The 24243-nt window shown below is 40.0% G+C and overlaps 1 protein-coding gene and 1 non-coding gene across 2 annotated transcripts; both read left to right on the top strand.

Moving 5' to 3' along the window:
• Window positions 1–778: 778 nt before the first annotated feature.
• On the top strand, window positions 779–12284 carry LOC148549721 (uncharacterized). Its single transcript, XM_088495762.1, has 2 exons — window positions 779–1554; window positions 11897–12284. The coding sequence occupies exons 1-2, from the start codon at window positions 779–781 to the stop codon at window positions 12282–12284; spliced, it is 1164 nt and encodes a 387-aa protein (XP_088351888.1).
• On the top strand, window positions 7204–7311 carry LOC148549722 (small nucleolar RNA R71). Its single transcript, XR_015897294.1, has one exon. It is a non-coding gene; the product is annotated as a small nucleolar RNA R71 (small nucleolar RNA).
• Window positions 12285–24243: the final 11959 nt, after the last annotated feature.

Genomic DNA, 24243 nt, shown 5'->3' with positions numbered 1-24243 from the left:
CGGTGGAAGTATACGTAGACGATATCTTAGTAAAGACCACCCGACCTGATGACCTCATAGGTGATCTGGAAAACGTATTCGCCTCCCTCCGACAACACGGCATGAGGCTCAACCCACTTAAATGTGCCTTCGCCATGGAAGCAAAAAAGTTCTTGGGATTTATGATAACCCAAAGAGGGGTAGAGGCCAATCCAGAAAAATGTGAAGTAATACTCCAGATAAAGAGCCCGGGATACATTAAAGACGTCCAAAGGTTGACAGGGAGGCTCACCGCGCTATCACGGTTCCTTGGAGCGTCGGCTACTGGGGCGCTACCATTCTTTAACCTGATGAAAAGGGGATAGCATTTGAATGGACCCCGGCGTGTGAAGAAGCATTCAAGCATTTCAAAGAGATCCTTGCAACACCACCTGTTCTCGGGAAGCCCAAGGTCGGAGAACCGCTATACCTGTACTTGGCTATAATGGATGAAGCGATGGCAGCAGTGTTAGTGCGAGAAGAAGGAAAGATCCAACAGCCAATTTACTTTGTGAGCAAAGCACTGCAAGGGGCAAAATTGAGATACAGCAAATTAGAGAAGTTGGCACTTGCGCTCCTGACCTCTTCCCGTAGATTACGACAATACTTCTAGGGTCATCAAGTGGTCGTGAGGACCGACCAGGGAATCCGCCAAGTACTCCAGAAACCCGACTTAGCGGGAAGAATGATGACTTAGGATATCGAGCTATCCTAGTATGACTTGCAATATGAACCCAGGCATGCGATTAAAGCGCAGGCCATGGCCGATTTCTTGGAAGAAGTAACGGGAGACCCAACCGAGGCGACGAGCATACGATGGAAGCTCCACGTAGACGGGGCTTCCATCCAAACGTTCGGAGGAGCCGGAATCATCTTGGAAAGCCCAGCCGAGGTCATATATGAACAATTGATCAAGTTCGAGTTTCCGGTGTCAAACAACCAATCGGAGTACGAGGCCCTTCTGGGCGGCTTAATCCTGGCTAGGGAGGTCGGGGCCACAAGGATAGAGGTATGCAGTGACTCGCAGGTCGTTACCTCTCAGGTCAATGGGACCTACCAAGCCAGAGATCCACTGTTACAGAAGTATCTGGAGAAGGTCAAAGAGTTGAGCAAACAATTCGAGGAGGTCACGATCCAACACGTTTCAAGAGAAAGGAACACACGGGTAGACCTCCTGTCCAAGCTAGCAAGCACAAAACCAGGGGCAGGTAACCAGTCTCTCATTCAGGGTTTAGTTAAGGAACCAGCTGTGGTCTTGCAACTGACTCAATCAGAACCCTCTTGGATGGACCCGATCGTTGATTTTCTGGAGAAGGCGAGGCTCCCCAGCGACGACAAGCTGGCCAAAACGATAAGGCGGGAAGCGGCCAAGTATGCAATCATACAGGGCCAGTTGTTTAAAAAAGGGATCAGCCAACCTTTATTGAAATGCCTGCATCCCGATCAAACAGACTATGTGCTTAGAGAGGTCCACGAGGGGTGCTGTGGTCACCACATCGGGGGCAAAGCTTTAGCAAGAAAGCTCATTAGAGCAGGGTATTACTGGCCATTGATGATGAAGGTCTCCAGAGAATTCGTAAGAAAATGCGTCAAGTGCCAAGAGAACACTGGTGCACGAAATTGTGTTGTCCAGTTCTTTGTACTTGTGTGAGATTAACAATATATAATTGTATTGAATCCTCATTGTGGCTCTATGTGTGGACACAACTCCGTACAACTAACCAGCAAGTGCACTGGGTCGTCCAAGTAATACCTTACGTGAGTAAGGGTCGAATCCCACGGAGATTGTTGGTATGAAGCAAGCTATGGTCACCTTGTAAATCTCAGTCAGGCAGATATAAAGTGATAATGATGTTTTCGAATATTAATTAATAAAAGAGGGATAGAGATACTTATGTAATTCATTGGTAGGATTTTCAGATAAGCGAATGGAGATGCTTTTCGTTCCTCTGAACCTCTGCTTTCCTGCTATCTTCATCCAGTCAGTCTTACTCCTTTCCATGGTTGGCTTTCTGTGATACATCACCACTGTCAATGGCTACTTTCGGTCATCTCTCGGGAAAATGATCCAATGCCCTGTCACGGCATGGCTAATCGTCTGGACGCATCACCCTTGTCAATGGCTTCATCTTATCCTCTCAGTGAATAATATGCTCACGCACCCTGTCACGGCACGGCTATTCATCTGTCGGTTCTCGATCATGCTGGAATAGGATTTACTATCCTTTTGCGTATGTCACTAACGCCCTGCAATCGCGAGTTAGGAGCTCGTCACAGTCATTCAATCATTGAATCCTACTCGGAATACCACAGACAAGGTTTAGACTTTCCGGATTCTCTTGAATGCCGCCATCATTCTAGCTTACGCCACGAAGATTCTGGTTAGGAGATCTAAGAGATACTCATTCTAGCTTATTTCGTGTAGAACAGAAGTGTTTGTCAGGCACACGTTCATAAGGGAGAAGGATGATGAGCGTCACACATAATCATCACCTTCATCACGTTCTTGGGTGCGAATGGATATCTTAGAAGCGAAATAAGAAGAATTGAATAGAAAACAGTAGTACTTTGCATTAATCTTTGAGGAACAGCAGAGCTCCACACCTTAATCTATGGAGTGTAGAAACTCTACCGTATGAAAATACATAAGTGAAGGTTCAGGCATGGCCGAGATGGCCAGCCCCCTAAACAAGATCACAGGATCAAAATACGATCCAGGATGCCTAATACAATAGTAAGAGGTCCTATTTATAATAAACTAGTCACTAGGGTTTACATGAGTAAGTAATTGATGCATAAATCCACTTCTGGGGCCCACTTGGTGTGTGCTTGGGCTTGGGCTTGAGTGTTACACGTGTAGAGGCCATTTGTGGAGTTGAACGCCAGTTTCTGTGCCAGTTTGGGCGTTCAACTCTGGTTTTGGATCCTTATCTGGCGCTGGACGCCAGATTTGGGCAGAAGGCTGGCGTTGAACGCCAGTTTACGTCGTCAATTCTTGGCCAAAGTATGGACTATTATATATTGCTGGAAAGCCCTGGATGCCTACTTTCCAACGCAATTGGAAGCGCTCCATTTTGAGTTCTGTAGCTCCAGAAAATCCACTTTGAGTGCAGGGAGGTCAGAATCCAACAGCATCAGCAGTCTTTTTTCAACCTCTGAATCTGATTTCTGCTCAAGTCCCTCAATTTCAGCCAGAAAATACCTGAAATCACAGAAAAACACACAAACTCATAGTAAAGTCCAGAAATGTGAATTTAACATAAAAACTAATGAAAACATCCCTAAAAGTAACTAGATCCTACTAAAAACATACTAAAAACAATGCCAAAAAGCGTATAAATTATCCGCTCATCACAACACCAAACTTAAATTGTTGCTTGTCCCCAAGCAACTGAAAATCAAATAGGATAAAAAGAAGAGAATATACTATAAATTCCAAACTATCAATGAAACATAGTTTCAATCATATGAGCGGGACTTATAGCTTTTTGCCTCTTGAATAGTTTTGGCATCTCACTTTATCCATTGAGGTTCAGAATGATTGGCATCTATAGGAACTCAGAGTTCAGATAGTGTTATTGATTCTCCTAGTTCAGTATGATGATTCTTGAACACAGCTATTTTATGAGTCTTGGCCGTGGCGCTAAGCACTTTGTTTTCCAGTATTACTACCGGATACATAAATGCCACAGACACATAATTGGGTGAACCTTTTCAGATTGTGACTCAGCTTTGCTAAAGTCCCCAATTTAGAGGTGTCCAGGGTTCTTAAGCACACTCTTCTTTTGCTTTGGACCTTGACTTTAACCACTCAGTCTCAAGTTTTCACTTGACACCTACACGCCACAAGCACATGGTTAGGGACAGCTTGGTTTAGCCGCTTAGACCAGGATTTTATTCCTTTAGGCCCTCCTATCCACTGATGCTCAAAGCCTTGGGATCCTTTTTATTTGCCCTTGCCTTTTGGTTTTAAGGGTTATTGGCTTTTTCTGCTTGCTTTTTCTTTTTCTTTCTATTTTTTTTTCTATTTTTTTTTTCGCCCCCTTTTTTTTCTCTTTTTTTTTTCTGCAAGCTTTGCTCTTTGCTGCTTTTTCTTGCTTCAAGAATCATTTTTATGATTTTTCAGATTATCAAATAACATGTCTCCTAGTCATCATTCTTTCAAGAGCCAACATATTTAACATTCTTAAACAACAACTTTAAAAAGACATATGCACTGTTCAAGCATACATTCAGAAAACAAGAAGCATTGTCACCACATCAATATAATTAAACTAAGTTCAAGGATAAATTCGAAACTCATGTAATTCTTGTTCTTTTGAATTAAAACATTTTTCATTTAAGAGAGGTGATGGATTCATAGGACATTCATATCTTTAAGACAAAGTTACTAACTACTAATGATCATGTAATGGAGGCACAAACATAGATAAGCACATATCATAGAAAACGAAAAACAGAGAAAATAAGAACAAGGAATGAATCCACCTTAGTGATGTCCTTGAGCTCTTCTATGTCTCTTCCTTGTCTTTGCTGCTCCTCCTTCATTGCTTTTAGATCTTCTTTGATTTCATGAAGGATGATGGAGTGCTCTTGATGTTCCACCCTTAGTTGCTTCCAATAATTGTGTGGAAGAAAATGTATCCCCTGAGGTATCTCAGGGATCTCTTGATTTGCAGTCAAATGTTCTACCACTGAGTTATAGACCCTTGATGGAAGCTTTTGTCTTCCCTTTCCTCTTTCTAGAGGTTTCTCTGGCCTTAGGTGCCATCAATGGTTATGGAAAAAAAACAAAAAAGCTATGCTTTTACCACACCAAACTTAGAATGTTGCTCGCCCTCGAGCAAAAGAAGAAAGAAAAGAAGAATAAGAAGGATATATGGAGGAGATGGATGGGAATGTGTATTCGGCCATATGGGTGGGATTGGGTGAGAGAGAGATCTTGAATTTTGAAGGTAGTGGGTGTATGGATGTGAGTGGTAAATGGAAAGTAGAAGGGATGATCATGAATGGGAAGAGAGATGATGAGGTAGGTGGGGATACTGTGGGGTCCACAGATCCTGAGATGATCCTGTGGGGTCCACAGATCCTGAGGTGTCAAGGCATTTACATCCCTGCACCAATTTAGGCATGTAAAATGCCCTTGCACACAACTCTGGGCGTTCAGCGCCAGGTTGGTGCCTATTTTGGGCGTTCAACGCCCCTTTGCTGTCTTTTCTGGCGTTGAACGCCAGGATGCCCCCATTCTGGGCGTTCACTGCCAGAACTATGCTCTGTTCTGGCGTTTGAACGCCAGACAGATGCTCCTCCAGGGTGTGATTTTTCTTCTGCTGTTTTTGATTCCGTTTTCAATTTTTATATTTATTTTGTGACTCCACATGATCATGAACCTAAGAAAATATGAAAAACAATAAAAATAAGAATTAGATAAACATTGGGTTGCCTCCCAACAAGCGCTTCTTTAATGTCAATAGCTTGACAGTGGGCTCTCATGGAGCCTCACAGATGTGCAGAGCTTTGTTGAGACTCTCCAACACCAAACTTAGAGTTTGGATATGGGAGTTCAACACCAAACTTAGAGTTTGGTTGTGGCCTCCCAACACCAAACTTAGAGTTTGACTGTGGGGGCTCTGGTTGACTCTGCTTGGAGAGAAGCTTTTTCTGCTTCCTCTCCATGGTTGCAGAGGGAGACCCTTGAGTTTTGAATACAAGGGAGTTCTCATTCCATTGAAGGACTATTTCACCTCTGTCAACATCAATCACAGCTCTTGCTGTGGCCAGGAAAGGTCTTCCTAGGATGATGGATTCATCCTCTTCCTTTCCAGTATCCAGGACTATGAAATCAGTAGGTATGTAAAGGCCCTCAACCTTTACTAATACATCTTCTACTTGTCCATAAGCCTGTCTTCTTGAGCTGTCTGCCATCTCCAGTGAGATTTTAGCAGCTTGCACCCCATAGATTCCCAGTTTCTCTATTACAGAGAGGGGCATGAGGTTTATTCCTGAACCAAGGTCACACAGAGCCTTAAAGATCATGGTGCCTATGGTACAAGGTATTATGAACTTTCCAGGATCCTGTCTCTTCTGAGGCAATGTCAGTTGATCCAGATCACTTAGTTCATTGATGAACAAGGGAGGTTCAACTTCCCAAGCATCAATGCCAAATAATTTGGCATTCAGCTTCATGATTGCACCAAGAAACTTGGCAGTTTGCTCTTCAGTGACATCCTCATTCTCTTCAGAAGAGGAATACTCATCAGAGCTCATGAAGGGCATAAGGAGGTTCAATGGAATCTCTATGGTCTCTAGATGAGCCTCAGAGTCCTTTGATTCCCCAGAGGGAAGCTCCTTATTGATCACTGGACGTCCCAGGAGGTCTTCCTCCTTGGGATTCACGTCCTCTCCTCTCCTCATAGGTTCGGCCATGGCACTTATGTCAATGGCCTTGCACTCTCCTTTTGGGTTCTCTTCTGTATTGCTTGGGAGAGTACTAGGAGGGATTTCAGTGATCCTTTTACTCAACTGGCCCACTTGTGCTTCCAAATTTCTAATGGAAGACCTTGTTTCATTCATGAAACTTACAGTGGCCTTAGATAGATCAGAGACTAGATTTGCTAAATTAGAAGCATTTTGTTCAGAGTTCTCTGTCTGTTGCTGAGTTGATGATGGAAAAGGCTTGCTATTGCTAAACCTGTTTCTTCCACCATTATTAAAGCCTTGTTGAGGCTTTTGATCCTTCCATGAGAAATTTGAATGATTTCTCCATGTTGAGTTATAGGTGTTTCCATAAGGTTCACCTAAGTAATTTACCTCTGCTATTGCAGGGTTCTCAGGATCATAGGCTTCTTCTTCAGAAGATGCCTCTTGAGTACTGTTGGATGCAGCTTGCATTCCATTCAGACTCTGAGAGATCATATTGACTTGCTGAGTCAATATTTTATTCTGAGCCAATATGGCATTCAGAGTATCAACTTCAAGAACTCCCTTCTTCATAGGTGTCCCATTACTCACAGGATTCCTTTCAGAAGTGTACATGAACTGGTTATTAGCAACCATGTCAATGAGTTCTTGAGCTTCTGCAGGCGTTTTCTTTAGGTGAATGGATCCACCTGCAGAAGTGTCCAGTGACATCTTTGATAGCTCAGATAAACCATCATAGAATATATCCAGGATGGTCCATTCTGAAAGCATGTCAGAAGGACACTTTTTGGTCAACTGTTTGTATCTTTCCCAAGCTTCATAGAGAGATTCACCTTCTTTCTGTCTGAAGGTTTGAACATCATCTCTAAGCTTGCTCAGCTTTTGAGGAGGAAAGTACTTGGCTAAGAAAGCCGTGACCAGCTTATCCCAAGAGTTCAGGCTGTCTTTGGGTTGAGAATCCAACCATAATCTAGCTCTGTCTCTTACAGCAAAGGGGAAAAGCATGAGCCTGTAGACTTCAGGATCTATTCCATTAGTCTTAACAGTATCACATATCTGCAAGAATTCAGTTAAGAACTGAAAAGGATCTTCAGATGGAAGTCCATGAAACTTGCAGTTCTGCTGCATCAGAGAAACTAATTAAGGTTTCAGCTCAAAGTTGTTTGCTCCAATGGCAGGAATGGAGATGCTTCTTCCATGTAAATTGGAATTAAGTGCAGTAAAGTCACCAAGCATCCTCCTTTCATTATTATTATTTTCGCCTGCCATCTCCTCTGCCTGTTCGAAAATTTCTGAAAGGTTATCTCTGGATTGTTGTATTTTAGCTTCTCTCAATTTTCTCTTCAGAGTTCTTTCAGGTTCTGGATCTGCTTCCACAAGAATGTTCTTATCCTTGCTCCTGCTCATATGACAAGGAAGAATGGCCAGAAAAATGATAATAATAATAGAGATCCTTTATACCACAGTATAGGGATCCCTTTGTAAGTAGAAGAAGAGGGGGAGATAGAGGATGTGATGTAAAGGAAGAAACACAACTGTGAGGATTGGAATGTGAGATGAGATGTTAGGACATGAATGAATAAATAGAATGAGATGGGGGAGGAATAATTTTCGAAAATTATTTTGAAAAAGAGTTAGTGATTTTGGAAAATTGGTTTTTTGAAAATTAGTTAGTATTTTTCGAAAATTTTTGAATTCAAAAATAAAAAATAAAAATAATTAGTTAATTAAAAAGAAATTTTTGAAAAAGATGGAAGATATTTTCGAAAATTGAGAGAGAGAGAGTTAGTTAGGTGGTTTTGAAAAAGTTAAGAAACAAACAAAAAGTTAGTTAGTTAGTTGAAACAAATTTTTGAAAAGATAAGAAGTTAGGAAGTTAGAAAAGATATTTTGAAAAGATATTTTTGAAAAAGATAAGATAAGAAGATATTTTGAAAAGATATGATAGGATTAGTTTTGAAAAAGATTTGATTTTTAAAATCTCAATTAATGACTTGATTCATAAGAAATCACAAGATATGATTCTAGAACTTAAAATTTGAATCTTTCTTAACAAGCAAGTAACAAACTTCAAATTTTTTGAATCAAAACATTAATTGATTATGTTATTTTCGAAAATTTGTGATAAAAATAAGAAAAAGATTTTTGAAAAATATTTTTTTTGGAATTTTCGAAAATAACTAATAATTTTGAAAAAGATTTGATTTTTGAAAAAGATAAGATTTTCAAATTGAAAATTTGATTTGACTCATAAGAAACAACTTTGATTTTAAAATTTTTTGAAAAAGTCAACTCAAATTTTCGAATTTGATGAGAGAAAAAGGGAAAGATATTTTTTTGATTTTTGAAATTTTTATGAAAAACATGAAAATTATGCAATGCATGAAATTTTTAGATCAAAACAATGAATGCATGCAAGAATGCTATGAATGTCAAGATGAACACCAAGAACACTATGAAGATCATGATGAACATCAAGAACATATTTTTGAAAAATTTTTTTAATGCAAAGAAAACATGCAAGACACCAAACTTAGAATTCTTTAATGCTTAAACACTAAGAATTTCAAGAATGCATATGATAAACATGAAAAGACACAAAACAAAAAATCATCAAGATCAAACAAGAAGACTTACCAAGAACAACTTGAAGATCATGAAGAACACTATGAATGCATGAAATTTTCGAAAAATGCAAGATGCATATGCAAGTGACACCAAACTTATAACGTGACTCAAGACTCAAACAAGAAACAGAAAATATTTTTGATTTTTATGATTTTCTAATTTTTTTGGATTTTTATTTTATATTTTTCGAAAATAAAAAGGAAAAATAAGGATTCCAAAATTTTTAATATGAATTCCAGGAATCTTGCCATGTTAGTCTAAAGCTTCAGTCCAGGAATTAGACATGGCTCACTAGCCAGCCAAGCTTTCAATGAAAGCTTCAGTCCAAAACACTAGACATGGCCAATGGCCAACCAAGCTTCAGCAGGTGATCGTGGATCAACAGCGGGTAGATCAGGAACAGTAGCAGGTGGATTAGCTCCAACTAGCTTGCTCTTGATAACCAATTGCAAGCCTCAGTCCAAATGAATTTAGACATGGCTTTACAGCCAGCCAGGCTGCAACATATAATTACATGGGCTGGAGTGATTAGTTGAATACCAATCCCAAAGTAGTTTGGGTATGGCTTTACAGCCAGATATGATTCAACATATTTCATGAAACACTAGAATTCATTCTTAAAAATTTTGAAGCCATAGAATAATTTATTTTTGAAAACATTTTTATTTTTTTTCGAAAACAGATGAGAAAATTTTAGAAATATTTTTTTTTGAAAAATTTTTGAAAATAAAATAAAAATAAAATTACCTAATCTGAGCAACAAGATGAACCGTCAGTTGTCCAAACTCAAACAATCCCCGGCAACGGCGCCAAAAACTTGGTGCACGAAATTGTGTTGTCCTGTTCTTTGTACTTGTGTGAGATTAACAATATATAATTGTATTGAATCTTCATTGTGGCTCTATGTGTGGACACAACTCCGTACAACTAACCAGCAAGTGCACTGGGTCGTCCAAGTAATACCTTACGTGAGTAAGGGTCGAATCCCACGGAGATTGTTGGTATGAAGCAAGCTATGGTCACCTTGTAAATCTCAGTCAGGCAGATATAAAGTGATAATGATGTTTTCGAATATTAATTAATAAAAGAGGGATAGAGATACTTATGTAATTCATTGGTAGGATTTTCAGATAAGCGAATGGAGATGCTTTTCGTTCCTCTGAACCTCTGCTTTCCTGCTATCTTTATCCAGTCAGTCTTACTCCTTTCCATGGCTGGCTTTCTGTGATACATCACCACTGTCAATGGCTACTTTCGGTCATCTCTCGGGAAAATGATCCAATGCCCTGTCACGGCACGGCTAATCGTCTGGAGGCATCACCCTTGTCAATGGCTTCATCTTATCCTCTCAGTGAATAATATGCTCACGCACCCTGTCACGGCACGGCTATTCATCTGTCGGTTCTCGATCATGCTGGAATAGGATTTACTATCCTTTTGCGTATGTCACTAACGCCCTGCAATCGCGAGTTAGGAGCTCGTCACAGTCATTCAATCATTGAATCCTACTCGGAATACCACAGACAAGGTTTAGACTTTCCGGATTCTCTTGAATGCCGCCATCATTCTAGCTTACGCCACGAAGATTCTGGTTAGGAGATCTAAGAGATACTCATTCTAGCTTATTTCGTGTAGAACAGAAGTGTTTGTCAGGCACGCGTTCATAAGGGAGAAGGATGATGAGCGTCACACATAATCATCACCTTCATCACGTTCTTGGGTGCGAATGGATATCTTAGAAGCGAAATAAGAAGAATTGAATAGAAAACAGTAGTACTTTGCATTAATCTTTGAGGAACAGCAGAGCTCCACACCTTAATCTATGGAGTGTAGAAACTCTACCGTATGAAAATACATAAGTGAAGGTTCAGGCATGGCCGAGATGGCCAGCCCCCTAAACGAGATCACAGGATCAAAATACGATCCAGGATGCCTAATACAATAGTAAGAGGTCCTATTTATAATAAACTAGTCACTAGGGTTTACATGAGTAAGTAATTGATGCATAAATCCACTTTTGGGGCCCACTTGGTGTGTGCTTGGGCTTGGGCTTGAGTGTTACACGTGCAGAGGCCATTTGTGGAGTTGAACGCCAGTTTCTGTGCCAGTTTGGGCGTTCAACTCTGGTTTTGGATCCTTATCTGGCGCTGGACGCCAGATTTGGGCAGAAGGCTGGCGTTGAACGCCAGTTTACGTCATCAATTCTTGGCCAAAGTATGGACTATTATATATTGCTGGAAAGCCCTGGATGTCTACTTTCCAACGCAATTGGAAGCGCACCATTTTGAGTTCTGTAGCTCCAGAAAATCCACTTTGAGTGCAGGGAGGTCAGAATCCAACAGCATCAGCAGTTCTTTTTCAACCTCTGAATCTGATTTCTGCTCAAGTCCCTCAATTTCAGCCAGAAAATACCTGAAATCACAGAAAAAAACACAAACTCAGAGTAAAGTCCAGAAATGTGAATTTAACATAAAAACTAATGAAAACATCCCTAAAAGTAACTAGATCCTACTAAAAACATACTAAAAACAATGCCAAAAAGCGTATAAATTATCCGCTCATCAAACACCAATTTCCACAGGGTGCCGGCAACTGAGCTAAGCCTATTGACGTCTTTCCAACCTTTCTCACATTGGGGAGTCGACCTCCTGGGACCCTTCTCGGTCGGTCCAGGGCAGGTCAAGTACCTTATAGTTGCTATCGACTACTATACCAAGTGGATAGAGGCTGAGCCACTAGCCAGCATATCCTCATCCAATTGTCGGAAGTTCATGTGGAGACAAGTGGTAACTTGATTCGGCATCCCTGAGGTCGTTATCTCTGATAACAGGACGCAGTTCACTGATAAGAAGTTCGTAGAGTTCCTCGCCGGTTTGGGCATAAAGCAAAATTTCTCGTCTGTGGAACACCCCCAGACAAACGGCCAAGTTGAGGCCGCGAATAAGGTCATCTTACTAGGCCTCAAAAAGCGGCTTGATAAGAAAAAGGGAGCATGGGCTGATAAACTCGCCACCGTCCTCTGGTCCTACCGCACAACCCAGCAATCGTCCACAGGGGAAACCCAATTCCGCCTGACATACGGGGTGGATGCTATGATACCCATAGAGGTCAGCGATCTGAGCCCGCGATTGCTTCTGGGAGGAGTAGAGGAAGCGGTAGATAAAGACCTAGTAGACGAGGTGAGAGAGATGGCCCATTTGTCGGAAGCAGCGCTGTAGCAAAGAATGACCCTGCGCTACAATGCCAAAGTACTCAGGAGAGAATTCAAACAAAATGACCTGGTCCTACGGCACAACGACATCGGGATGCCGACTCAGGGGGAAGGTAAGCTTACGGCTAACTGGGAAGGCCCTTACAGGGTCAAAGAGGTGATTGGTAAGGGCGCCTACAAATTGGAAAGACTCGACAGCAAGAAAGTCCCGAGAACGTGAAACGCGGGTAACTTAAGAAGATTTTATTCTTAGTCCAAACATGCCAAATAGGTGACCTGACCAGCTCAGTAAGACCCGGATTTCGCTTTATCATCAAATAATTTACTTATGTTAAATACTTATCATTGCAATAGACTTGTTCAATTGCCGATTAATGTTCACTTGCTAAATTTACTTTTTCCCATTTATACATCCCACGACAACAAATTTCTTATGATACACGCTAAACGAGGCAATGACACGGTACCCTGGGACTGATCACCCTGGAAACCCACTAAGTTAATGCCATAACAAACGGCTGCAACAATAATGAAGCCACGACTTGGCTTCGTCAAATTACCAACACAATGGTAAACAAACGCAAGAGACAAGCCAATACCAACAAAACGGTAATAAAATAGAACGAAAATACACTACCGAGTAAGCGGGGAAAAACTGTGATCATAAGCCGACCAAGCGACTACTAAAGCAGTTCAAGTTGCAAGATCCAACATGCACAACAACAAAGTTCATCAAACTACACGACAAGATCTACAAAAACAAAAAATTACAAAATTTATACAAGAGTTCAGAGATCACTTCTTCGGCATATCGACAATCTTGCCGTCCTTGATGGTTTTAAAGACCCCGATTGCCGACGTGTTGAAGTCAGGGGCCACGATCTTAACCTGGGCTTTAAGGACCTCTTCAGTCATCAGTATGGCGCTCTTTTCCTATTTCACAGTCTCTTTGTACTTCTTCTTAAACTCTTCAGCTTTGTCTTGAGCAGTCTTAGCCGACGAGATAGCCTCGTCACGTTCTTTCTCCAAAGCAGCCACCCGACCCTGCGCAGCATTAAGCTGGCTCTCCAAAGTCAGCTCCCACTCGGTTAGCTGGGAAACGGCTGCATCAGAAATGTTCAATTTCTCCTCAGCAACAGTGGCCTTCTCCTCTGCAGCTTTGAGCTTCTCCTTCGCTTTGGACAGTTGCTCCCGAAGTGTCTCAACTTGCACCTTAAATTGATTGTTGGCCTTAATAGAGGACTCGAGCCTCCTCTGCACCGACTGCATTCCAAACAGCTCAAACTTGGCCTTCCAGGCTATGGTAGCACCATGGAGAAGAGAATGGTACATCCACCTCGCTTGCCCAGGGAGATCCGAGCCATGGAAATATTCCTCCGTGCCAGGAAACAACTGGGAGTCTATAAAGTTCCCGGCATCAAAGTTTCTCTACATCACAGTGAGGGCTCCTTCAGGGCTGAAGGAAGACTTCCTCCTCTTTGGGTTGTGGATAATCTTCACATTATCCTCCTCGAATTGAGGGTTGGATGTCGAGCCCTCGCCAGGACCAACCGCCTCACCATAAACGGGAGAGGCATGCGCCTCATCAGCATTTTGGTCCGACATCTCGGCATCATAGGGAGGGGACACCACCTGTTTCTCATTATTTTCAGGTGGAACCTCCTATTTCTCGTCAGCCATTTCCTCATCGCTGTCGCCAGCCAGAAAGGTATTATATAAATTCTCAAGGCCTGTCACTTCGGCAGACATTCCCACTACAGCAAAACAGTGAAACAGGTTAGTCGTGAAATCGGCATAACAAATCAAAGCAATAGTAGCGCAAGAAATGCAAGTTAAAGCTACTTACAAATATAATTTCTAGCGACCTCCCGATTACCCATAAGGAGATGGGGGTTCACATGGTTTTTTCCAAAAACAGCCAACAACACATCGGCAATCTTTTTGTCCACAGAGGACATTCCTTTGTATGTTTGTTTGATAAAGGTATTCGACCCCGCCCCAAAACTCCAATATGTCAGGATGAGGCGTTGCCCCTCCAACGACAGCCAGAAGGGATGGCGACCTTTGACTGGCCGCACCTTGAAGTACTTGTCCTTGAACCCGTGGTAAGAGTCCTCAAACAAGCCAAAAATCCTCCGACCCTAGGCAGATCGGAAGGACATGAACCCTTTCTTCGCTTTCCCTTCTTTGGAAGGATTCGTAAGGTTAAATAGATAAAGAAAAATGTTGACAGACACCGGCAGCTCTAAATATTCACACACCATCTCAAAACAGCGGATGGAAGACCAACTATTCAGATGCAACTGCGACGGCGCCACGGAACACCGGTTAAGGAGCACCATTTGGAAAGAAGAAAAAGGAAGGCGAACCCCCAATTAGGTAAATATTGCCTTGTAGAACCAGATCCAATCGGCAACTCGGGGGGAGTGGGGGTTGAGTTCGTATATCCGTTCGTGAGGGGCGGGCACAAAAACATCATAATTAGATTCCTCATCAGTCCCGCCGCACAAGTACTCGGCTTGGCGGAACTCGGTTAGCTCCTCTTCACCCATTTGGTTTGGGGAATCCTTTACATCGAAAGTCACCCAGGCATACCGGTCGTAAGCCGCGCTTGAGGCAGAACCTCGTGTGACGTGACGTGGGGCCATACCTACAGTGGGGGCACCACTCAGTTAGTCTACAAGGTCGGGAGTTCGAAAAAAGTCCAGAAACTACATTTAGCCTATTCAATAACTGCAACCAAGCATGGCCGAAGCAAATCCTAAGTGAAAGCCTAAAAACTAATACCTTGGAATGGTAACCCCCTAATGCACCTACCTAACACTATTGTCATCCAACATGCAAGTCAAATCAGAAGAGCAACATGCGTACAGGAGCATAGACAATGAAGATAAAATAAACATGAAGCAAAGAGCGAGGGATGAATGCTTACCAGGACAATTGTAGGGATTCAAAAGGAAGTACGAAGGCGTAGGAATGCAAAGTTACAGTAGGGAATTTGAAGACGAAGAAGATGGAAATAGAATAAGCAAGGAAATGATGTGGAAATGAAAAACGAAAACTGACGGGGGATTAGAAAACTAACTCAAGAAGTGCGAAGGGCAAGGGCAAAACAGTCTTTGCAGGCAGGATTTTGAAATAACCCATTATAAGTATTAAATGCTTGACACGAAGAACGAGGCAACGAAAAGTTATCCCCACAACAAACAGACACGCGCGCAAGAGGCATGTCCTCTCCACGAGCGGCCGACCTGGCGACAACACACGAGAGAAAACATAGCACGCCACCAACGGCACTCACGACCATTGCTGGTGCATTGGGGGCATTGTTACGGTCCAGCCCAGCTAGGCGTGAAGACCGACCCGGCCCGAAGACCTACCGACCCGGTTGGGCAAGTCACCGTACCCGCCCGTCTGGCGACCCGACCACGCACCCTCCTTGCCAGTTGCATAACAGCTGGGGAGAAGGAAACTTCCTGGAAATAGGCCTTCTCCTATGGGCCCACTTTTCTGACACGGTATATAAGGGGAGGGTCCTACCCCTCGCCCAAGGTACGTCACACACATCATCTTATCCCTTTCTCACCTGCATACCTGTCTGACTAGAGCGTCGGAGTGTCTTTGCAGGTGGCACCCCCTCTCCACACGAAGAGCTCGTGAAGTCGGCTGCTCCAACCTCACTCCCACATCCTTAAACCAGATGAAACCGCACCTTTCCAACTCTACAACCTCCCCGAACCGTCCGATACCCGAGCTACCGTACAAAGACCATAATAACTATAAATAAAAATATAAATTTGGATATTTATTAAACTTTTTAATTTAATAAATATATGTTAATTTTGAAAATTAAGGGCAAAAAATTTAATAAATGTATGTTAATCTTGAAAATTAAAGCATGCCCTTAAGTACTTCCTAAAGAACTACTCTTAACTTTCAAAAACAATAATTACAAGCGCATGATTTTTTTTTTTTTTTTTTTTGTCTACTAACCACAAATTAAGAAGCTTGTGCATTTTAAAAGATTTCGAAAAAGCTTTACCGAATCTAGCTAGACCTTAATTAAACTACACGTATAACCATATAAAAAGTATGAAATTGTTTTCCAAACAAGAAGTGCATGCATGACATATATCACATTATAGAAATATTTGGGAGCCAAAAATAAAATAATCAAAATAGCCTAAAATTACTATTTTTATGTTTTTTAATTAAAGTATAAACATTAAATTAATATTTATTATCTAACGATACGTTGAATATAAACAAATATTTGTAATACTTTATTACACAAAATTTTATATCTAGAATATAAAATAGAGGTGACGAAGCGCTACAACCTCTAAAAATAAAAATATATATGTATATATAACAAGAATAATATATTTAGGAGTGTTGAAAGAAAATAAGGCCTTGCTTGTATAACTTTCTTTTGATTATATAACTTTTTTTTGGAATTCTACTTTTATATATCTGTCTTTTGGTTTTCTGTATAAGTTTTTTATCATTCTGTTTTTCGTAAGTGTTGTATCTTCGATTTTATTTTCGTCGTACCCCTTTTCTTTCAAGACTCTTAGATATATTATCCTTGTTATATGTACATATCACTACAAGAAAAATACCCATTCAGCCACATTTTTTTAAGCTACATTTGAAAAGCGTAGCCTATTCTATGAATAGGCTACGCTTTTCTCCGTGTTACCTTTTTATATGAGAAAAAGATACACAATTTTGGCATCATTTAAAAAGTGTAGCCTTAGGTATTTTAGAAATCACTTATAAAGCGTAGCCGTAGGTTGATATCTATAGGTTCACTTTTTGTATCAAAGGGGACGCTTTTAGAGAGTAGCCTATTTATTAAGTTTTGGGTGCGTTTTAAAAGTGATGCCTAATGTGTCTAGAGCAAAAAATTTGACACTTAGTGAATTTTTTTCCTCTTTTCCCTGAAAGCAAAGTCACACTTAGTAAAATTTTTGTCATTCCCTCCAAATCTCACTGATCACCTCCAAAGCACCCACCTTCATCCCCTTTCGTAAACCCTCGAAAGCTCACTCAGCATCCATTGACCCTCTTCACTCTGCCTCCAAAGCTCACCATCGATCGTCGCCCCCCACTCACTCTCTTCACTCTCGCCATTGACCCTCTCACCGTCGCTCTCGCCATTGACCCTCTCACTCTCTCCATTGACCCTCTCACTACAAGAAGAAATCCTCTCAATCTCGCCAGTGACCGTTGTCGCCCCCTACTCACCACTCGCCCGCACTCACCACTCTCCACATTGCTGCACCACTGACCGTCGCTCCTCTTCGCCATCTTGCACTGATCGTCGCTGCGCTGCCCTCACCATCATCGCTGCTGCCGCTCTCACCATCGTCATCTCCGTGCTTCTCATCATCATCTTCTCTGTGCTCATATCATTGAATAGGTATGTAGTGATTTCTATTTGGTTCTGAAATTTCAGAGGCTTAGGGTTCCGATTTTAGGGGTTTTAATTTGGGAATTTTAATCTGTGAAATATGGGTTTGTGAACTGTAATTTGATAACATGCATGCTGTTGTTGATGAAGATGTGTGGTATTTTAGGGTTTGTGAACTGTGATTTAATATATAGCTTGTCTATTTTCTCTGTATTTTTGTTTGTGAGACTGAATCCAAATGCAGCGTTAATAATTTTCTCAATGAATAAGTTGGCTTCTATTTCTCTGTTTTCAGCTTCCGTTTCTCTGTTTTCAGCTTCCGTTTCTTCTAGAAAACTTGGCTTTTGACCTATCTTACATTCTCTTATAAGTTTTTCATTTTTATCTTTTTTGTGTGTTTTTCTGTTTCATTTTAAAGTTTGTTCCTTTTACTTGATCTCCATGTCTAAAGGCATTACTGTGTTATAGAACTGATTTTTTGTGGGAAAACTCCCCCTCCCCATCTTTTTTCCCTGGATCTTATGTGAGCTATGATAGCTCTGTTCAGAAGGGTATTTCAAAAGTTGAGAAGGAAGCCAAGGTAGTATTGATAATGACAAGAGATCACTAGAAACTTACCTGCAATCTTCAGTTAAGAAGTTGAAAGTCTCAATTTTAGGTGTATGAAACAAGACTGAGCTAGTTTTTAAGGAGCCTATTGTCTCTGCTAAACAGGAATAGAGAAAGAATCTGTTTTGGTTCAATATTTTATTAAGGAATGTCAAACAAAGAGAAGGGGTTGCACTCCCCGGAGAGAGATATTGAGAGCTATTTCAAAGAAAAATGATGAAATGATTAAATTAAGAACTAGCTAGCTTTGTCTCAAATTGGTTTAATGAAAATGTTAACAAATTATAAGTAAAACTGACCATCCATCAAATTGTAAATTGATAAAGTTTGAACTGAGGGCTTTTCAGTAATTTACAAGTTAACCTCATAATTGAGGCGTCTTAGCACCACCAAGGCGAATACTTTGCCAACTTAGTTTACTGAAATTTGATTGTTTTTAGGTATTTTTATACTACAATATCTAGGAATATCAATATGTATCATTTCTCCTTTTGTTCATGGTTGGTTTTTTCATTAGCTTATTCATTGAGACTGAATCCAAATGCATGTTGAGGATTAATAATTTTCTTCGTCCGAAATTGTGTTACCTTTTCAGGAGCAAAATTTGGTGGCTGCTATGAGCTTTAGATTGTTTTTATCACTCTCTCTCTGGATCTTTGATCTCAACAGGAAACGCAACATTTGCTCAGTGAGCCAGGTAACTTGTCATTTCTCAGCTCCATTATTGTGGTTGCATACATAATTTAAAGTTTCCCTTCTTATGTGTATTTGAGTAAGCACACCCGTCTCAATAAACTTGCTCTAAGTCAGACATTGTAAGTTTTCATTTTCTACCTTGTGATTAATTTTTAATTTTATGTCACGGAAAGGGTCTTTCAATTTTGTTTTCATTTTATTTTCCTTGAGGCTTTCTTGGTTGTTCTTTCTTCCCAATTTCCTCTACTCTTTATTTGAAGAGGATTTCTTTTCCTCAGAAGTCAGGTCACACTGTTCTTGTACTTCTCTGATTCACTCTCTTTCCTCCAATAATATTTCTGCTTTTATTCAAGATCTTGTACTGTAGCAGTGCGGAGTTTTTTTTTTTTTGGGCATTTATAATGTGTAGGGTGGCTAAACGATTTTATACTTGACTTTTGAAGTTGCTTATTTATTTGATCACTTATTTATCGTAGTTAAAATTGTTTTTTAAGCTTTGATGTTTTAGTTGCTGTTTAGTTGTACCTTCTTTCTCTTCTCTCTGTATATGTGTTTTATTAAATTTTATAATGTTTCATCCACAATGAAGTTATGGAATATTGTTGGCTAATGGTTCTTATTAGAGCACTTCTTTCATTTGCATTAGACTTTTTTGTTTCAATGAGTTACTTTGGATTGGTTGATTTTTTCTTAATTTCTTTGGAACTAGCATTTTTTTCCTTTCCGTTAAGTGATTAATGTGCTTTTTATTTTTATTTATTTTTCCAAAAAAAACTTGAATGCTGGATGGCTTCATGTATACAAACCAGTGGTGCTATGATTCAGATTCATAATTTTGTTCTTTGGATTTTCATTATCACCTAAGCATTTTTAATTTTTGATAACATTGATCACTTTAGTTTAGCAAAAACAAATGGCTAGATTCTTATGCTTAGACTAGTTATACACTTGCCTATGGATTTTTCTTCCTCATTTTCTATGATAGTTCTAAATTTCAGTGGTTCTTACTTGAGCTTTACTAATTTTCTACTGATGTAATTTTTTGTTTGATTTGCTATTTTGAACATAGCTAAGAATCGTCCATATATGTGAAGCAACTTTCACTAAGCGGTTGGTAGAGTTTGAGAATACAGAGTCTGCTAGCTTGACAGTATGTTTCTTATTCCCTGTTATTCTTTGAGGTGTAGGCTTAAATGGATGTTACACTGTTGATTGTTGAATAACCTTTTATTGAAGTAATTTTTTACAAAACCTACTATTGGATAAGAAAATTATACAGAGTACAGACACACACACACACACATATATTTCCATTATTGTGGTTATCACTTTCTTCATATAGCCCAATGCCCTTTTTCATCTGTTTTCCTTTATTCACAAATTCAATATGTGATAAACGAAGTTCTAGTTAATAGCCATATTTATACACTTAAAATTTTGTAGTTTTTCCGTTATCTGTTGAATGATTTAATTGTTGTAGCTGCTGCTGGGTCCCAAATCTGTTCGATTATATCAATTTAATTCTTGATAAATGATGATTGTGCTAAATTCGTGGTTAAATGGTTGCATATGTCAATTCCATTTTTTTTTGTCTGTAATTTTTACAGTTATTCGTGGTTAAGATTGAAGGCGAAAGTTTTTGTTTAAGGTCTTCCAAGCAGATTTTGTCAAAACGCTGATTGTGTCATGGCAAGGTACAATGCATACTTTAATTCTTTTGATTTGTTAGTTTTGAAGTTGGAATTTAACTTATTATATTTGTACTATAAATTCTATGTTTCTCTTTATTTGTTTTACCTCAATGGGTTTCTAGAGAATTACTTCTAAGACTAGAAACTATTTCCCAACCTAATTACAAGGCTTTGAAAGTCCTTTTCATTGCCCATTCCCTTTATAGCGAATAACACCCTTCCTCCTCTATTCTTGTTATCTTCACTTTGCGACCCCTTATAAATTTTCCTCCTAAAAAATTTAATAATTATCGATTAGGTTTTGTGATATGCCAAAGGATTGGATGGATCTACCGAGTTATAGTAAAGAGTATATCAATGGTGTTATTAGTTTTTTAGACTTTGCATACTCCGAGGGAGAACCGGACGGACGACAAATTCAATGTCCTTGTAAGAGGTGTTGTAACATTAATTGGTATAGAAGAGATCTGGTATTTGACCATTTAGTAGCCGACGGATTTGTTAAGGGATATAGAACATGGATTAATCATGGCGAATGGGCAATCCCGATGGCGGTTGATGATGACACGGATGATGAAGAAGGTGCACGCGATGACATCGAAAGACTGCTTAATGATGCATTTGGAGATGTATCTCATGCTGAGAGTGTTACTGTAGGTCAAAATGAAGAGGCTAAAAAGTTTTATAATTTAATAGATGGGACAAGTCAAGAGTTATACCCGGGTTGCAAGAAATTTTCTACATTATCTTTTACCATCTGTCTGTACTTGTTAAAGTGTTTGCACGGTTGGAGCAATGCCTCCTTCACTTCACTTCTTGAGCTATTGAAAGAGGCAATGCCTGACATTAACATACCTTCATCTTTCCATAAGACAAAGGCTATGATAAGAGATTTAGGTCTGGATTATAAAAAAATTGATGCTTGTCCTAATGATTGCCTCCTGTATAGAAAAGAACTAAAGGATGAAAAACAATGTAGTGTGTGTGGAACTTCTCGATATACTGAAAATTCTCGTGATAATAGCGAGAACCAACCTGACAAGAAAGGTCGTCCTATTCCTGCAAATACTCTGAGATACTTTTCTATAATTCCAAGACTTCAGAGATTATTTATGTGCTCAAAGACGGCAGCTAGTCTGAGGTAGCATGATGAGGAGCGCGTAAAAGATGGGACGTTAAAGCATCCTGCTGATGGCTTGGCATGGAAGAACCTTGATGAAATGGATGAAGAATTTGCAAAAGAATCTCGCAATATTAGACTAGGCTTGTCAAGTGATGGGTTCAATCCATTTCGTAGCATGAACATTTCATGGAGCACGTGGCCCGTGATGCTGATGGTATACAACTTGCCTCCGTGGATGTGCATAAAACCCGAATATTGTATGCTTTCTTTGCTTATTCCTAGGCCACAATCACCTGGTAAAGACATTGATGTGTATCTACAACCATTGATAGAAGACTTGAAGTTGTTGTGGGAAATAGGGGTCGAAACTTATGATGCGTCAAAGAATGAGACCTTTCAAATGCGGGCAGCTCTTTTGTGGACAATCAACGATTTTCCTGCTTATGCTATGTTGTCTGGGTGGAGTACAAAGAAAAAATTGGATTGTCCTTGTTGCAACAAAAATACATGTAGCTTACAACTAAAACATAGTCGGAAGACAGTTTATATGGACCATCGTATCTTTTTACCCATGGATCATCCATGGAGAACCAATACAAGGTTTTTTAATGGGAAGTAGGAATTAAGACCCCCTCCACCTGTTATAGAAGGAGCTGAAATTTTTGAGATGCTACAAAATGTTGAGAATGTCTTTGGAAAGAAGCAAAGTACATCAAATAGTTTCCCATGGAATTAGAAAAAAGATAAATTTTCTTTGAATTTCCTTACTGGCACAAGAACCCACTGCGTCACAACTTAGATGTCATGCACATAGAGAAGAATATACTTGACAGTGTAATTGGAACTCTCTTGGATATCCCAGGCAAGACAAAGGACCATTTGAATGCTCGATATGACTTAAAAGATTTGGGTATCTGGAAAAATCTTCAACCAAAGGAGGTGAATAATGGCAAGAGAAAAAAGTTGGCAAAGGTATGCTTTTCTATGACTGCTGCAGAGAAGTTAGTTTTTTGTGGTGTTTTGAAGACAACAAAGCTACCTGGTGGTAGTGCTTCGAATATATCACGCTGTGTAAATCTAGGAGAAAGAAAAGTTTCTGGGTATAAGACCCACGATGCTCACTTTATGCTTCACTATTTACTACCAATACCGATTAAAAGCATCCTTCCTGATCATGTGGCCATTCCGTTGATTCGACTAAGTTCCTTTTTTCGTCGCTTGTGCAAGAAGTTCATCACACTGGAAGAGATAGATCTACTGGAGTTAGAGTTTGTGGAAATGTTATGCCACCTTGAGAGGATCTTTCCCCCTAGTTTTTTTGACATAATGGTTCATCTTCCCATTCATTTAGCAAATGAGGTGAGATTGGGAGGTACGGTGCAGTTTTGTTGGATGTATCCTCCGGAAAGGTACATGTGTACATTAAAGTCATATGTTCGCAACAGAAGTCGGCCTGAAGGTTCTATTGCAGAGGCATATCTGGCTGAGGGGTGCTTAACTTTTTGCTCAAGATACTTGCATGGAGGTGTGCAAACAAAACTTAATAAGCGACCTCGGAATGATGATGATCCTAACGAAGATGAAGTTGTGCCATCAAAGTTGTTTTCTAACAAGGGTCGTTCGTTAGGCGTGGAAAATGGAGAACCAATTAATCTAGATGACATAGCAATTGCTCAAGCCCATGTGTATGTATTACACAATTGTGAAGAAGTCGCAGATTATGTTAGGTAACTTAATTAAACTTTTTCTTTATTCCGGTCAAGTTCACCCATATTTTTTAGATCAAACCTAACTATTATTAATTATAGAGAGCATGAGGTAGAGGTTAACAATCAGCGGGGAACGAAATAGAGAAAAGCAAAAGTTCACAACAAAACGTTCGCGCAGTGGTTTGAAACTCGTGCGAGGGATCCAAATGTGCCTTCTTGGCTAAAAGAATTATCTCGAGGTCCAAGCTCTGTGGCAAGAATATTTTCTGGATATGTAATTAATGGATACAGGTTTCACATGGTGGAGCGTGAGGCAAGGAGGAAAACACAAAACAGTGGTGTCACATTAACTACTTTAACTTCAAGCTTTGCAAGTGCTAAGGATCAAAATCCAATCCAAGACAATGTAGCTTATTATGGCAGGTTGTTTGAGATAGTAGAGTTAGACTATTTTGGGCGTTTTAAGGTTGTCTTATTTCGGTGTGAGTGGTACGATGCTGGGAGAGATAAGTATGGTCTTACATTTGTTCACTTCCATAAGAAATGCTTCCAGAATGAACTTTTTATACTAGCATCTCAAGCACATCAGTGTTTTTATGTGCAAGATCCATATGAACATAACAAACATTATGTTATGGAAACTGTCCCAAGAGACTTATTTAAAACAAGCGACGAATCTGAGTCTGAGGCCCGTCAAACACACTATAGTGAACAACACGAGC

This window comes from Arachis ipaensis, chromosome B8 (assembly GCF_059453495.1).
Source record: "Arachis ipaensis isolate K30076 ecotype BB chromosome B8, ASM5945349v1, whole genome shotgun sequence".
NCBI classification, from domain to species: Eukaryota; Viridiplantae; Streptophyta; class Magnoliopsida; order Fabales; family Fabaceae; genus Arachis; species Arachis ipaensis.
Note: the sequence above shows the minus strand (reverse complement) of the source record. Positions and strands in the feature narration are given on the sequence as shown.

Coding starts and splice junctions, on each gene's coding strand:
- LOC148549721 (XM_088495762.1), top strand. CDS start 779: ATGGCCGATTTCTTGGAAGAAGTAACGGGAGACCCAACCGAGGCGACG. Junction 1,555..11,896: donor AGAAAGCTCATTAGAGCAGG/GTATTACTGGCC, acceptor CTCTGATAACAG/GACGCAGTTCACTGATAAGA.